The sequence below is a fragment of the Podospora pseudopauciseta genome, chromosome 4 (assembly GCF_035222475.1).
Source record: "Podospora pseudopauciseta strain CBS 411.78 chromosome 4, whole genome shotgun sequence".
Lineage (NCBI taxonomy): Eukaryota > Fungi > Ascomycota > Sordariomycetes > Sordariales > Podosporaceae > Podospora > Podospora pseudopauciseta.
The window spans coordinates 3,119,815-3,136,165 of NC_085894.1; the positions used below are offsets into that span (position 1 = coordinate 3,119,815).

A 16,351-nucleotide genomic window follows, 5' to 3' on the forward strand; every position below is an offset into this window, starting at 1 on the left:
CCCATCCATCCTCCTTCTTCTGTTTGTTGCGGTTCTCATTTTGGAAAAGAACTCGTCATCCTCCCCGCCTTCTTCCCCTCCTTACTAGAGTGGCTCTCCCTCGTCTTACCATCCCGCGGTGCTTGTTTCTCCTCTGCCCTCTCGTTTGTTTCCTTTGATATTTCCCGGTTGGCTCCCGAGGCTTCCAAGGGGTTGTCGTACGGCCCCTTCCAGCAGGATTGGAATTCCAAGTCGGGGTCTGTGACGGTTGGGTCGAAGGCTGTGGCGCACTCGGCGGCTTCGTCGTCCGAACCAGATTTGGTGGAATCGTTGGGTCGGGGTTTGAGGGAGGTGCGGTCTTGGTCGTCCTTGTAGGCTTGACGGGGGAGAGAGGGGTTGTATTGGCGGGTTAGGGAAAGGGAAGAGGAAATGGGAAGGGGAGGCAGGGGCCGGCGGAGGGTGGTGCGGAGGAGGGACATGATGCCTGGTGTGCTGGAATATATGTTATTCTTGGAGCGGGGGTCAACAGGTGTTTCCCGCCTGGGGAAAGGATTCAATTTGATCAAGTATCGTGCAGTAGGGATGATGAATTGATGGTGTTGCACAGAGATAATCGAACCACCACGTCTAAGTGGTGGTGCCCCCCAAACCAAAACAAATGATCCCCCTCTGACGTCATGACGACGACCGCACATTTGAACATTCCCGCCTAAAATTACAGTTACACTTTTATCCCCCCCTTTCATCAACTCGCCTCATCAATCTGAAAAGGGCTAGAGAATCGTGGTTTCCCCGCAGTGGGGCAGCCTTGTTCAATTGTCGTTTCTTTTTTATTCCGTAGGCGGTTCAGGTTCAGGGGCTTTCTCTCGGGTTCGTATGTAAGCAATACCACACCAACAACAGGGCTCAGGGCTGGAGGTTAAAGTTGGATGGAGATCTGTTTTTTTTCTTTGAGTGTGGGAGTGCGGCATGCGACTTGGATCGTAAAAAGAAAATGAAGGTGGTTATTTTTAGCGGATTGTGGAATTGCCATGTTTGGGTTTGTTTTCTGGGGAAGAAGAAATTGTGACAGCGGTTGTTGGGGTGGATGGTATTGGAGGGTGACATTTTGTTTCGACCACAAGTGATGCGAGACTGTTTATTACTGTTGGGGTTTTCAAGGAAAATGATGGAAAGAGAGGCTTCTCTCTGTTTTAGAGCTGAAAATCAATCAGGTCAACCGTGGAATGAAAGTTCTGGCTGGAAGATCTGGTGTGTCTTAGCCTGGCAGCATCATCAAAGTTCATCCATCGAACATCAGCTCAGATGTCCAGCATCAACATTCATCACCTGCCTTCCTCACCTATTGTTAAACAAGCCACATTCCCAAGCCGTTGGGATCTGCTGGTCGTCAGTCCTTGTGAATAACCAACCATTTGCAATGGTCCCCGCATCTTGATCCACCAGTCAGTGCCGGCTTACCCATACGCAGCTTGCGTATGCCAAATGCCAACCCTCCGACATCGACCACACCTCAGATCGCCCTTCCAATTGTACGGTCCTCCGGCTCCGAACCCTGCCTATTCGCGCGTCCCTGAAATCTCTCCAATTCAGCTTGGCTCGCGAAACGTGCTCCGGTGTCTATCAGTCAATAAATTTCCACCGCTGTATACCTCTTGCCCCAAGTACATAATTGGTGGCGAGAGAGAATGAGCCAATGTGTTCTGCCCTGAATACGCCGCCCTTGGGCGGTCAAACAACACCCAACACGGGAATACCGCAACGTCGCACCGTCCCAATCCCATGGGAAGGATTCATTCGCTTCTTCTCTGCTGGAAGTTCTAGAAGATCTACCACCCCCTTCCCCTTCCCCCCCCCTCGGTTCCTTCATCGCTCGATTGGTTGCGATAGATAACGCGGCCGATATCCTATTCGTCGCTCCGTGCCGTGCGTTGGCCCGGGTGTTGGGTGTGTGGTAGGAGTGGAAAATGTATAATGTATGTAGTCAACACCGAAAAGGGGGGACGAATAAGACGCCGCAAGGCCGCAGCCGCAGCAGACCATCCATCCATCAATCAGCAGAAAAGAAAAAGAAAAACCGGGCTGGCGGATGGCAGGCAAAGGAAACAAGACTCTGGTTCGGCATGCAATAGAAGGCTTCCAGAAGCTCTTTTCCCTTGTCCGGATTCGATCATCTGGTTTCAGGTTGTGCCGCAGGAAGCCAGTAGCGTCATGCACAACACATCTTCGGGACCTGAGAGGGCGGACATGGCCGAAGTTCGGTTGGCTTGGTGGATTCGAGCTCTCAGGCGGCGTGGCGAAATGGTAGGGCCTCGGGCGGGTAGACGGAAGGTCCAGTGATGTGGATGAAGCCTCGGGGGATAATGACACGAAGACAAACGTTTGGTGGTGAAGTGCCGTTAGTAGACCTGAGTGCGCCGCGGGGTCGCTGACGGGAATGTTGATCAGTGTGTCCTGGCGATAGCCACATCAGGAACGACAAGACATTTTCACCCGAGACAACCACCCGCGATTGCGAACCTGAGCTTTTTGTAGCGGGGTCGTGTGGTCGTGATGCTTGGACCAGCCCCAAACCTAAGTCTTAGTTGATTCCACACTGCTTTTCCGCATTGGTCCTCAGCGCGCCTCACGCACATTTAGTACACCGCTTGTAGCTAATAGCAGCGACACCAAGCCCGTTTCACCGCAAACCGCACGTGGAAAACCCAGGATAACTTGCGTGCTTTAGTGTGCGGTGTCGCGGGAATTGACAGAAGGTAGGTGTACGGATACGCAGTGTGTGTGTCTCTCGCCCGTGATGTTTCGGCGTGCGGCTTGAGGTGGTGTTTGGTGCCGCTGCTGTTGATATTCAGTGTTATTCGTGTCCCGTGATACAGGTCAAGAACAGGCCGCCGCACAACTGCACCTCTGCCTGATATCCACGCCGCCTTGCCGCTGTCGTGTATAGATGCGGGCAGATGTACATGGCCTCTTCCCGTGGTCCTCCCCCGCATGTGAAGACACGCACAACCTGTGATGCCGTGAGGGAGGAATCTCACCGTTCGGCTAGCAACGCCAGATGCTAGGCCAGGAGATGGCTTGGAATTGCTGCGCACGCACAGATCAGCTAACCTCTTTTCCCTCTGGTCTCTGCCAAAACAGCCCTCACCCCCCCGCCCGCCCCCATTGTGTGGTGGAGTGACCTCGCACCGTACCCTTCGCCAGAGTGAGGACAAGGGCCGTAAAGTTCCGAACATGTGGCATGTGGCATGTGGCATATGGCATGTGGGAAAGAGAGGGAGCGATCCAACGATACGGCACTCGTCATAAAAGAGATGGTCAGGGTCCGGGCTCACCGCACAGCGGGACCCAGCGACCCAGCGACCCAGCGCGTTGCAATATCGGCGATGGAAGCAACATGCCTGGAGGGGAGACATTGGGACGGGCTGGGACGAGCTGGGACAAGCTGGGACGGCTGGCTCGAGCTGGACGGATCAAATGAATGGAATTTTCCCGAGGAGTCTTATCGCGGGTGCCTCCACCGGCTGAGAAGACGCCATTTTATGACTCTGGCGCTAGCCTGCCGGGCCAGGGCTGGCTGGCTGTTCAGCGCTGGGCTGCGTGAGGGCCACGATGCGTCCCATCTTTGTGCGAATATTCCACCGCAGACACCGCAGGCCAGGGGGGGCCATAATGTACGTAAAGTCGACGGGTCGCCATGTGGCCTTTGATTGCCTGCTGGAGCCCGCTACACCTCATGGAGGTAAGACAGAGACACTGACACCGAATAGCTCTCGTCCGAAAAACTTGTGCCCACTGCGAGGAAAAAGCCACAGCTTGTTTCCGGGCGAGATCTGCGCGCTGATGAGTGAATCGGAAGCGCACTCAATTCCAGAATCCAAAAAAAAAAAAAAAAAAAAAAAAAAAAAAAAAGGTCTCACTCACCCCTAGTGGCGCTAGTTGGAGACAAACGGCCCCTAGACATCAAGTATCATATCTCATACATGATAACGACAGACCTCAAAGCATTGTTCGCCAGGGAGCCTCCCGTCGTATATGGTGGTAGTTAATCAGAGGAATGGTCACCAGTTCCCTCTCTTTATCGCGACGGCAGCTCCACCCCCTCAAGGGTAGTGATCCCAGTGATCCCTGTGCATCCCAAGCCGCTTGTCCATCCGACCAGGGGTGCCGCTACCACGCCTCCAGCGACCAGCGCTGGCTTTCCTCCACCACTGGGCGGGCCAGCACCATTCTCGTCGAAGCCTTTCCCCTTCTAATAAACAGGGACCGACGACAAGCAACAAGCACTCCTCCCTCCCCCTCCCCTTAAATGCGAAACAGCTGCTGATGCCCTTTCCCAGTGCTGTGTAACTGCATCTAGCTTGGTCCCTTGTTTGTGTGCGCCTGTGCCATCGATCTCGAATTCCATCTTTTCGTCTTCTCCCCCCAAGAGAACAGAGCAAGCAAGCAATTGGCTTTCTTTGTTGTCGATACCCCTCAGCCTCTGGCCGACTGCCCGACCTGCATGCGTACCGCATCCTGCCGTTCTTCCCCAACACTCGCCTCTCCCCTCCTCCACCTCTACAACAACACCACCGCCGCCGAACAACGCAAAACTGAGTGCGCCTGATAGATCCGACGAACTTAGCGACGCCGATTTTGACGACGCTCTCTACTGTATTATCACCTCGACGACGAGCGGCCGGTTCTCCCGCCAGCTTTCCCGGTTCCGCTCTCCCACGCCAAGACCGGAGCCGAATGACGATCAGGTTTGGTGTTCTAGTGTCCCAGAATCACCAAAGCCGTTTTGAGCGCCGTCAAAGTGCATATCCTCAGGTTTTTGCATGGTCGTTTGAGTAGGAGCATTATCAAAAAGAACACGGAAAAGGGAGCAAAGAAGCGGTAGCCATGGGCAACAGCCAGGGCAAGCCCGTTGACCTCGATGGCGAAGGTGGGTTGCAACAAGGAATCGGCGCATATCAGGAGCGGTCATACTAACAACGAACAGTGAACTTGAACCACTTCCGCCTATTGCGAGTTGTCGGACGAGGAGCGTTTGGAAAAGTACGGATCGTCGAGAGAAAGGACACTGGGCTGTCGTTTGCGCTCAAGTACATTCGGAAAGATGAAGGTTGGTGCACCGTTGGGATCCCTCAAGGTCCTGACACCACAGATCAAGGACACGACGACTGACATGCGTGTATACAGTTGTGCGATCTGAAAGTGTACGCAACATTATTCGGGAAAGGCGAATGCTGGAGCACGTGAACCACCCGTTCATCTGCAACCTGCGTTACAGCTTTCAGGACATCGAGTATATGTACCTGGTGGTGGATCTGATGAGCGGCGGTGATTTGCGGTTCCACATTTCAAGAAAAACATTCACAGAAGATGCCGTCAGGTTTTGGATTGCCGAGCTGGGCTGTGCTCTGAGGTATGTGCACAGGCAAGGCATTGTCCATCGCGATGTGAAGCCCGACAACGTCCTTTTGGACGGAGAAGGTCACGTCCATTTGACAGATTTTGTAGGTTTCATGAGCCATATGACAGGGCTAGCTACGAGCGTCTGCTAACCTACTCACAGAACGTCGCCTCCGATATCATGCCAGGCAAAAACCTGACAAGCAAGTCCGGCACCTTGGCATATCTTGCCCCCGAAGTCTACGCAGGAAACGGCTATGACGTACGCGCTGATTGGTGGTCATTGGGTGTCTTATTCTACGAATGCATTTACAACAAGGTACGAGAAAGCCCACAGCCGTTCCATGTCTTTGTTCTCTTCAACGCTGGCCCCACATCGCGGAGTTCACCGGGAAGCCGCATGAGTAAGACTAACACCCGTTGCAGAGGCCGTTCGAGGGAAATTCCGAATCATCATTGAGCGCCGTTATTCAAGCTGCAAAGCCCAGGTTTCCCGTAACAAATCCTCCGGTGTCGCTTACATGCATGTACGCCATCCAGGCCGCCCTGGAACCCAATCCGAGCAAACGTATGGGCCACACATGGGAGAGCTTCATTCACAATGACTTTTTCTCCATGATCGATTTCATGGCCCTGGAAAGGAAGGAGATTGAGCCAGTGTTTATCCCATCATCCGAAAAGACCAACTTTGACGCTACTTACGACTTGGAAGAGCTGCTTTTGGAGGAGGCGCCGCTTGAGGCTCGTGCGCGGAGACAGAAACCTAGGGAAAGGTTAAAGGACGACGCGACAGACAAGGAGATTCGTGAGGACGAGCTCTACAGGATGATAGAGACGGATTTCCGCAACTTTGACTACACTGTGGCCGCTTATAAGAAGTATGTTTCTCCACCATTTCCCTGCGGGTGCTCAGGCTAACAACCGTTCCCAGAATCGCATCACAAACCACCCAACCAAACGGGCAACCAGCAGCACCAGCAGCCGCTGCCGGCAAAGAGAACCTCCAGCCCGGCACCGCCCAAACAACCGACACGGCCACAGCCGCGCCCGCCACGACAAACGGCAACTCCCCAACCGACAGCAACAAACTCACCCGCCCCCCGTCAAACCACTCGCGACGCAGCGCCCCAGGCCGCCCTCCCCCGCTGCCGCCATACCCCCAGTCTTACAACCCCCGCGCTGGAAACCGTTCGGGACCAGGAATGATTGTCGAGTCCCCAACAGGCGGCGTACAGGTTACTCTCGACGGGGGCGGCAGCTGGAGCGACCTTGCCAGACAGGACGCGACACTCCCAGCGGACGCCTCTGGGGCGAATAACGAACTGGATGGAAAGGAAAGCGGCGGTGGGGGTGTCTTTGGGTTTTTGAGCAGGAAGAAGGGGAGGGGGAATAGTCCGAAGCCTAAAGAAAGGGGTGTATTGGGCAAGGAGGGTGCGAGAGTGGTGATTGGGTGATTGCTTTTCTATCGTTATCATCTTTTCTTTGTTGAACATCTTTTTTTTTTCTGTCGTCGTCGTGGTACATTTTTGCACACACATCTACACTATCGTTCTTAATTTGTTTTCACATACACTGTTGACTGGAGAAGGGGATGGGGGTGGGGAGGGAAGAGGTAGTGGTTGTTGCATATTCTATCCTTATGGGATAAGAAAAGGAGTCTGTTATTTTTTTTTTTTTTTGTTTTTGCTTTTGTTCTCTTATGGTGGGTGGTAGGTGGGGCAAATAGGGTGGTATATTTTTTTGCATGGGGGGGTCATCTCCTTTTATATTTGCTAGTTGGTGTGGTTGAGTGGGAATGAGAATGGATGGGGGAAGAGAAATACAGGGTTTGTGTGTGGATACTGAATGTGCGTGTGTTGTGTTCTTTGATTGCGTGTGCGGTTGTTTATTTAGGGTTTTCGTTGCGGGTTGTTGTTGTTGTTGTTGATTGTATGTCTGGCCTGGTGAGCAAGCGTTCGTTCTGTCTTCTCTGTCCTGGGGCAACATGATAGGATGACGGAATGCGTGCAAGGGTGTTGATGGGGTGGTTGGTGGTGGTGGTACTGGCTGGAGAAGTTATATACCCATAGCTTTGTTGTTGTGTATACGTACATATTTGAAGAATAACAAAAAGTAAAATGATCATGATACAATGTCCTGTTGGAACTGTTGTGCTACGACTGGACTGCGCGCGCATACTGGCCGACAGCTTCATACTCAAGTGTAGCAAGCTCGGGGGGGGGGGGAAACAAATGCCACTCAGATGGCCAGGACGAATTTCCCAGAGCATTGCCTTCAACACACAGGGTCACATAGTTGAAAGGCTTTCGATACCACTAGGCAGCATGTAGATACGCACTAAGTCACTTCACAATCACTTTACAATTCAAAGGGACACGAGATACACACACACACCATAATCACTCCTTGTTATTCGGGGTATCACAATCAAAATCCATAATTCCATGCTCGCCGCCCAAACAAAAACCCCCTCAATTCCCGATCGTGCTGGTGGCCCTCGTTAAAAACCTGCCGAGCCCCCCCCTTACTGGGTACCCTCAGTCAGGAAAAGAGTGAACCACCCGATCAATACATTGACCCATAGTCCAACAACTCCCGAACGCCCAAAATAAATCCCATCCAATATCCCCAAAAATAAATCCAACAGACCCGCTCAATGCATACCCAACAACTTCGTCCAACGCCTCAAAAGTGTCGGAAGAGGATGCAGTTCGATGGAATCATCAATGGTACTAGGTTTCTTATTTGAGGACACCATTTCCCCCTAATCCTGAATCACAATCACCTCATCAGCGCCTTTCTTCCCCGCTTGGCAACTGGCTTGGAAGGTTTGACACCCTCCTCCTCCTCCTCCTCCTCCTCCTCCTCCTCCTCGGTTTTTTTGACAGCGGCGCGCCGGCCACGTCTAGCCTTGGGTTTTGGCATGTCCGTAGACCCCCACTCGGCTTTGCGCTTCCTCCCCTTCGGCGATGGCTTCTTCTCCTCCTGCCTCCCCCCATCCTCCTCCTCCACCACCTCCTCCTTGTTCTTTTCCTCCTCAACGACCACAGGAACACCGTCAAGAGTAATCTTCTGCAAGCGAGTAGCATAGCAGCTTGTCCGGTTACCAACTGTGACGTGAGCCAACGGTTCTCCCCCAGGGAGTGTAGGGTTCTCCGAGCCCTTGCTCCATCGATACTTGAAAAGCCAATCAGAGGGGAACTGGTGAGAGTCACCGAGCACGCCAACAGCTGTCTGACAAACGTATCGGATCACCTCGTACAGAGTCTTAGTCTGCGCGTCGGTGAGATGGTTGCATTTCTGCTCTGGGTGGATCCGGGACTGAAACAGCACCTCGTCACCGACCCAGTTTCCGATCCCGCTGATGAACTTCTGGTTGAGAAGCATAGCTTTGACCGCGGCGCGACTGGCGCAACACTTGGACTGGAAGTACGCAAGCGTAAACCTGTCCGTGTCTTGCACAGGGTCGGGGCCGTTTTCTTTGAGAGGAGTATGGCTGCGAATGTCAGCGCCGGGGCAGTCCACGAGACGAACTCTAGCCAGGCGCCGATAGTCGGTGAAAGCCACTTCCACCGCGGGGTTGCAGGTGGTCGTGAGGTGGAATTTTGTGTATTTGGGAGGCCAGGTTTCGACGCGTGTGTCCGTGTCCCGGTAAAGGGACGAGTAGGATGTTTGGACGCCCCTAATCTGAAGCCAACCCGTCATGCCAAAATGCATCACCACATGCGGAGCCTTATCAAGGACAAGCCAGAATAGCTTGCCTTGCGACCCGGAGGAGATGACCTTCCTCCCGGTCAAGGCAGCCGAAACTGCATCGCCGGTCGTGCCCGCCTTGCCAAAGACAATTTGGTCGTCGACAGCGGACGCGGTTCTGATGGTCTTGCCGACGAGATGTAGGCGCAGAAAGTGCACGATGCGCGCGACTGGGTTTGGGGTTAGTTATCATAATGATACAGAACAGAAATCATGAAAACTTACCTTCAGCTATCTCAGGCATGTTTGTGAGATGTGATGATCTCTGTCTAGAAGTCAAAGTGCGAGATGTGACTCGCGTGGTTTGGTGATTTGGAGACCAGCGAGTGCGAGTCCAACTACTTGAAAGCAGCTGAGGCATCAAAGATGTCAGATAAGACCAGATAGAGATACCAAAGATAGAGATACCAAAAGTTGTTGGAAGCAGACTTACAAAGATGGAAGACTTCTTTTGATGTGGAGGTGACAGAAAGTTGATCGATCACGAAGGTGAGAGTTGCATGTTATGGGAAAGGAAATTTTGGGAGAGACGCTCCAGGAAATATTGGGGGGTGTATATACATGGGAGGGACAGCTTTGCGGCGGAACCAAATGTACACATATCTTTCACAGGTACGCTGCTGCAGATGCTCCAACAGGTGGTTGCGCCCCTGAAGCGTTGGCTCTTCGTCGGCGCGTCGTGCTCTTATGGACGAGGAATCAAAGGCAAAACACGAGTGCTCTGCGACTTCACGTGATGTGGTCAAAGCGCCCATGCTCCCGGCAACTGGCCAAGCTTTCAAGCTTTCGACAGCCCCACTCTGCCGCAGCGGGTTTTTCCACTGCCCCACACAAACTGGGCAGCTTCAAAAACTCTGCGACTGCAACTTTTTCTCTTTCTTCCTCTCCAACATCAGACCACAACCATCACAACCAATCTGCTTCTGGTAAGTCGCATTTGCTTCCGCAGACGCGCTTGACAACAGCAACATTTCTATGATGACACAACCAATACCGCAAACTAGAGTCTTTGACCTTCGGGTATGAAACTAGCATTGTCACGTCAGTCTGAACTTTGTTGCTGTTGTCGCCGCGCTGCAAACCACCCGACCTTTGCAATCCAGACAAGACTAACCAGCAAACAGTACTCTGGCCTCCTACGAGCCACAGTCGCGGGTGAGAATCATAACACCTGATTGATGGGCATCATTTGCCTGGTGGAGGTCGATGGGGACACAGCACCACGACCGACCAACCGACCTTGAACAACTCTCACCACCGGTTGAGGCGTCAACGCTATCAGGTCAGTGCCCTTCGTCACCCTCACCTCTTCCCATCCTCGGATTTCATGATGTTCTTACTTTGCTTCGGCAAGTTGGAATTACCGACTGAAATATCTTTTAATGAAGACACAAATGGCTGTTTCTGATTGAATCCAACACTTCTTACCTCTTCACTTCTCCATTGGTTGTGCGGCTTTCAGACGCTAACATCCATCAAGCAGATCATCCATACCTGTCACTGAGTAAGTAGACAGCTTCTTTCACCAGCACTCGCTGTGCTTTATGATGAAACGGCACTGGGCTCCGAAATTCCATGAGCAAGACACGCCACTTTTGCGACAGGCCTAGAAAACCTCGTCCACTGATCAGCACATCCATCTCTGTCTTTTGCACACGCCGCATGGCAGAGAGTACGGGCTAACTCTCCTGGAAGTTGATCGGATTGTTTGATGCACCTGCATCATTGGGGTTGTCTTTAGGGTAAGTTTTATCGACTTTTTTTTTTCCCCATCACACTTTTATGATGACTCTAGATGACGAGTCCTATACGGGATTCCCGATGCGGACAACCTATTTTTTATACCATTCATGCCTATCTGAAAATTACACACTTCCATCACCTTTTGAAAGTCGCAGGAGTGAGCTTTCGCTGACCAACTTCAAGATTTTAAGACATTTCATCTGACGATTGCTCGACACCCATTCGACCTCTTCTCATTTTCTGGTACGTTGTCGATGTGACCACTCCTCACCCAAGCACCACTGCACATTATGATGACATGACAAAAAAATTGACAAGCATATGTCGGAGCCCTTCAAGCGTTGATGATAAGGTCTATGTCTGAATGTTCCCATGCCACATCACCTTTTGACCACTTGCAGTGATCATTGGCTAACTGTCGCAGATTGTTTTGATCATGATGATGAGCACGATGGTCTGTTGTCCTTTTGACCCGATCCTCAACGTAAGCACCCACTTTCCTTCTTGATTACCACCACCCCCGACTTTTATGATGATTTAAAATATTATCACGACGGTCTACATAGCAATCGCTTTGATGAAATGGCCAGTGACATGGCAAGATTTCTGATAAAGTCATCCATCATCACCTTCTTGATGTTTGTCTTGTGAATGTTCATGGGCTAACTCGTCCAAGTGTTCAGTGTTGTTGCTTTACTGGGGCTCATTTTTCACTATAATCATGACTCTGTCGTCGTGAGATGGGGAAGAATACTGGTTTTTGTATTGAGCTTAATATTCTGCTCTACAGTACCATATGAAAATTGTCGAGTTTAAAGTATTCTTGATTCCCTCTGTCCTGTGCTCGGCCGTCTCCCGTTGTCGCCAGCTGTATCGCGTCCCCGGCAACGCGATTTACAACAGCAGCAACCCAGCCAACACGCTCACCATCAATAGCCCACGCGCGGGGTTGTCCCAAGCAGAGGAGCCTCCACTGCTAGACGTTGGCTTCGCCGCGGAAAGTGACGTGGTAAATATTCCCGTCATGATCGTTGAGGTCGGCGCGGCCTCCTCCCCAGCAGCCTCACCATCACTCCTCTGCCCCGGCAACTGCCAATCACCGGCAGAATTATACCAAACCCCGTTGATCACGACCCCTTCTCCCCTCAACACGGCCCTCACAGACTCATCATCGCATGTATCTGCCACCTTTCGGATGTAGCACCTCGCATTGGGGACATTTGTCGCGAGCAGCTCCGGCCCTGTCTTGTCCGCTTCGGGGGTGCCCTTTGTGGCAAAGGAGGCAAGATTGACTTTTTCGCCTGTGCTGATTGAGGATCCGAGGATGATCCGGGAAAAGATTTCGAAAGTGGTTTCGGCCTGGGAGTGAGAGGGGAAGTGACCTGCGTCGTAGACGCGGGTGAAGGAGAGGTTGGAGAGCTGGCGGGTTGAGCCGCCGGTGTAGGTTTTGTTGGTGAGGAGGGGGGCGTAGCCGGTTGTATGAAAAGCATTATACCGCGAGAAGGATCCGGCGATAGAGAGAGAGGTTGATTGCCCGCTGTACCAGTTGCAGAGGTAGTCTCTGTCGCCGGACAGCAGGGCGATCCGAACCCCTTGGGATAGTAGCTCTTTGATGGCTACCAGCGGGTCGTCCCGAAGGGCGGGGAGGGGGGGAGGGAGATCGGTGAAGTTTATTGGTGAGCCAATAGCGGATAGAAACTTGGGTGAGTTGAGAAAGGTAAGGTAAGTCTGGTTTGGCAAGGGGTCGAAGGAGGGGGAGGAGATGTCGTATAACGACCTTGAGGTGTGTTGCTGGTATGGTATTGTGAGGCCGTAGATGCACTCCCAGGCTTGGAGGCAGACGAGGAGGGTTTCGGAGTTTGTCGAGGAGGAGGGGTGGCGGCAGGGGAGGAGGAGGTCGGAGCAGCCGCGGCGGCGGTGGTAGGCTGACATGATTGGGGTGGTTTGATCTTGGGTTAGTAGCGGGAGGTGGAAGGTGTTGTTGAGGGCCATGGTTACGTAGGATTGGGCTTGGGACAAAGGGTCGAGGCCGCAGGGGGAGAGGAGGCCGAGGGAGGTGATTTTGATGGGGAGGGTGGTGGATAGGGTGGTGGATGAGGTGCTGGGATTTTGGGAGTGGAAGTAGGATGCGAGGAGGGCGGCGAGGGGGGCGGTGGTGCCTTTTGCGAAGAGGGATATCCCTGTGGAAGAGTTGGAGGGGGTGTTGTATTGGGGAAAAGTTGATAGGAAGGTCTGGAGGAGATGCCAGACTAGTCGGGCTGTCGCTGTGGTGTTGGCTGATGAGTTCAGCGGGTAAGGGGAAGAGAATGTGCCGTTCATGAAGGCCCAAGGGCTGCTCCATTTGGGGACGGGTTCAGGAGGGAAGATGGTTGTTGCATTGTAGAAATCGTAGCTGCCGTTGGTGATGGGGGTGGTGTAGGAGAAGCCTACTGAGGGCTGTCGTTCTTGGTTAATATCACGAACTCTGGCGCGGAGAGAATAAACTTTACAAGATCGATATACAGCATGTTTGATGCCCTGTCCCATCCCCATTCCCTTGCCTTGACCTCGAGGTGATCTTTATCTTTTTCTACCACCTCACAAGGACCATTCTCTTGCCAAAAGCCTGACATGGAGCTCCCTCCAGTCCCGCCATTCAGCCATATTGTGAGTGCCGAAGTCGGCTCCCGTGCTTCGATAAACCAAAAGAACAAGCTGGTCGACCGACCCTCAACTGGGATGTTGACCCAGCCAGAGAACTGCTTCTGTGCGTCGAGCGCCGTCTTGCAGGCACCCTTCGGAACTTTGTAGGAAATGGTGATATTTGGGTCGTGTGCGGCGTTTAGTGTTGTCAAGTTGGCATCTTGTAAGGGGACAAACTGAGCAAGCGCAGTAACTGAGAAGCACGCGCAAAACAACCTGACGCTGCGTGATAAGAGCATGGTAAGCTCGGTGCTATCGATGCACTTAGACAACAGCCAAATAGACAAAAAATCGAAGCAAGGCTCTGCTGGCACTTTTGACCAAAACATCGTGCGCAAGGCTTTAAGTGTGTGACCAAACCAGCAAGCACGACCTCCCACAGAATGGGATGGTCGCCTCTCACACCACTCCAGCCTTGTCGCCGGTTACCCAAAAAACCACCAAACATGACCCCATTGTGAAACGCTTCCCCAACCATCACCATCAGACGGAGAGAATACTGATCACAAACCCCCTCACCACCCGGGTGACCAACCTCCACGTGGCCATGAACCCATCCACGGAGAAAAAACTCCCCTAACCCAACCTAACATTCCTCCAAACCCTCAGACACTCCTGCAAGTCCAACGCCAGCGTCCCCTCGGCCAAACCAGTACAATCCTTAATCATGGCCACCAGCAATGTAGCATACGCCCACACCACCTGCTCCTCCCTTAACCTCTCCAAATCACTCTTTCTCATCCCCCCATTCTCGGCCCAGTTCTTCCACAGTTCCAGCATCGAGCACAGCTTCGCCGTAAACTGGCTGTCCAGCACCATTCGGTACAGCAGCGTCCCAACCACTTCTTTCATTTCCATGTTGGGCGCTACTTTTTCTTTCGGGTTGCTGTTGGATTGGTTCTTGAGCCAGGTCAGGTTGTGCTCAGCGACGAGCTTGGTGTCCCATTTGGGGGATTGGAGCGCCTCGAGGAGTCGGGCCTCTTGACGAGCGGTTCGGAGACGTTGCTGATCTTTCACTGGGGGGCTGTGTTAGCTTTGTCAGGTAGGTGAGGTGAAAAGGGCGACATACTGTCTTGCATCCGCATTTCGTTCTCCCTTCTTACTCTCTCCATTGCTGCTTGCGCTCTCTGGGCAGGTGGTAATTTTGCCTCGGCTGCCATGGCAGCCCGTTGGTCCCTCATCCTCGCGCTAAACTTGTCCAAGTCAGCAGCGCCATCGTTGTATGTCGTCGCCCATTCTGGTGTGGCAGATTGCTCGACCACATTGAGCAAGACCAAAACACCACATGGTACAGTTTCCTTCCTCGAGAAAGTAAGAATATCATCCGGGATTTTGTACGACCAGAGGATCGTCTGTGAGGTGGTCCCATAAGCTGTCGCCGCAGAGGCAAACCATGCCCCCGACGAAGAAGATGACCGCACCCTAATATGATCAACAGGCAACGAGTCCAAGTTAATCGTGCTAGTCAACTGCGCCTCCTGCCTCAGCGCAGTAACAATCCCCTCCGTAGAAATCTGGCACGTAATCGGTACACTCGACTCCCCCGACTTTTTCTGTTGCGTCCTCGGCCTCGACATCTCCGTCTCCGTCTTGTGAAGACTCTCACAAGAAGCATGTTCCCCTCCAGTAACAACCTCCTCCATGCTCTCCCCCCGTTCTTCCTCCCCTTCCACAACCCGCGGCGGCGGCGGAGGCGGCAACCGCACCCAATAAGGAGGCAAATCCCCCCAACTCCTCCTCGTCCACCCCCCCTCCCAATTCACCACCAAACTCAAATGCCCATCACTCCCATCCAAAGGCCCAACACTCAACGCCTTCTTCCCGCCCGGCCCCGTCATCAAGGTACACCCCACCGGCGTCCACAACCCACTCCCCCTCAACATCCTCCACCCATACCCATCCGGCACAGCCCCCAGATCCAACAAGTAACAAACCAGCTGGTCAAACTCCACCTCCACCTGCGGCTGCCTCAGCTGGTCGGCATATTCCACCCGTTGAGTGTTCAACCCAATGACGTTAGTCCTCCAGTTGAACGTCGTCCACGAACCCCCCGGGATGGAGGAGCGGTGCGAGGACACGCTCCAGTACTCCTGGCGATCGGTGAAGCGGTCCATCGGGCGGACGGCGTAGCGGGGGAGCTCTACTTCGATGATCCTATTCACGACGTCGGAGCGGGTGAGGGCCGGGAGGCGGGAGTGCCGGAGCATGCGCTTGATGCGGGAGAGGGCGGCGAGGGTGACGGCTGTGTTGTAGAGGATGGGGAGGACGCCCAGGACGGCGAGGGGGACGCCGATGTAGGTTATTATATCTGTTGCTGAGTGACTGCCGCCGCCGTTGTCGGATTCATGGAAGCCGGACATTGCGCAGAGTGAAAGAACGCGTGAAATTGAGGTCAAAGTAATAAGTGAGTGTGAAGATGGGATTGAAGATGATCTGCTTGGAGATTATTATACTAGAGAGTGTGAAACATCAACATATGATAGATGAAAAGGAGTGACAACAGGTGGGGTTATGTATAAATGTTGATGACAAGAAGTTAAAAAGCCTTCAACCGGTTGATCTTCATATTCATCGGCAAGCGAGGAACGAGACCTCAGCCGCACGCGGTACCAGTGTTCCATGGTGACAGGGGGTCCTGCATGGCGGCGTCCGAGCAATTAGCTACCTAGGTAGCCGTAGAATCTGAGGTACCAGTGCGAGATGATCTTGGTTTCCAAAACCCTCTGACCTTGAGAAAGGCGAGTCGAGAAATACAGGAAATGTTGCCGGATCTTGGGCAAGATGATGAAAACGC

At 52.9% G+C, this 16,351-nt stretch overlaps 5 protein-coding genes across 5 annotated transcripts; 1 reads left to right on the forward strand and 4 right to left on the reverse strand.

Moving 5' to 3' along the window:
* Positions 1–35: 35 nt before the first annotated feature.
* On the reverse strand, positions 36–458 carry QC763_406858 (uncharacterized protein; the record flags this gene model as incomplete). The annotated part of the gene is made up of 1 exon (XM_062912323.1): positions 36–458. One exon carries the CDS (start codon positions 456–458, stop codon positions 36–38), a length of 423 nt encoding a protein of 140 aa, XP_062766071.1.
* A 5,102-nt stretch (positions 459–5,560) lies between these two features.
* On the forward strand, positions 5,561–6,833 carry PKC1_1 (Serine/threonine kinase; the record flags this gene model as incomplete). The annotated part of the gene is made up of 3 exons (XM_062912322.1): positions 5,561–5,698; positions 5,806–6,257; positions 6,311–6,833. The coding sequence occupies 3 exons, from the start codon at positions 5,561–5,563 to the stop codon at positions 6,831–6,833; spliced, it is 1,113 nt and encodes a 370-aa protein (XP_062766072.1).
* A 1,327-nt stretch (positions 6,834–8,160) lies between these two features.
* QC763_406840 (uncharacterized protein) lies at positions 8,161–9,801 on the reverse strand (the record flags this gene model as incomplete). The annotated part of the gene is made up of 3 exons (XM_062912321.1): positions 9,566–9,801; positions 9,358–9,484; positions 8,161–9,302 (listed from the first exon to the last, which is right to left on the reverse strand). The coding sequence occupies exons 2-3, from the start codon at positions 9,374–9,376 to the stop codon at positions 8,161–8,163; spliced, it is 1,161 nt and encodes a 386-aa protein (XP_062766073.1). The 5' UTR covers positions 9,377–9,484; positions 9,566–9,801.
* A 1,855-nt stretch (positions 9,802–11,656) lies between these two features.
* Positions 11,657–13,886, reverse strand: QC763_406820 (uncharacterized protein; the record flags this gene model as incomplete). The annotated part of the gene is made up of 2 exons (XM_062912320.1): positions 11,657–13,311; positions 13,365–13,886. The coding sequence occupies 2 exons, from the start codon at positions 13,884–13,886 to the stop codon at positions 11,770–11,772; spliced, it is 2,064 nt and encodes a 687-aa protein (XP_062766074.1). The 3' UTR covers positions 11,657–11,769.
* A 247-nt stretch (positions 13,887–14,133) lies between these two features.
* On the reverse strand, positions 14,134–15,917 carry QC763_406810 (uncharacterized protein; the record flags this gene model as incomplete). Its single annotated transcript, XM_062912319.1, has 2 exons — positions 14,134–14,573; positions 14,627–15,917. 2 exons carry the CDS (start codon positions 15,915–15,917, stop codon positions 14,134–14,136), a joined length of 1,731 nt encoding a protein of 576 aa, XP_062766075.1.
* Positions 15,918–16,351: the final 434 nt, after the last annotated feature.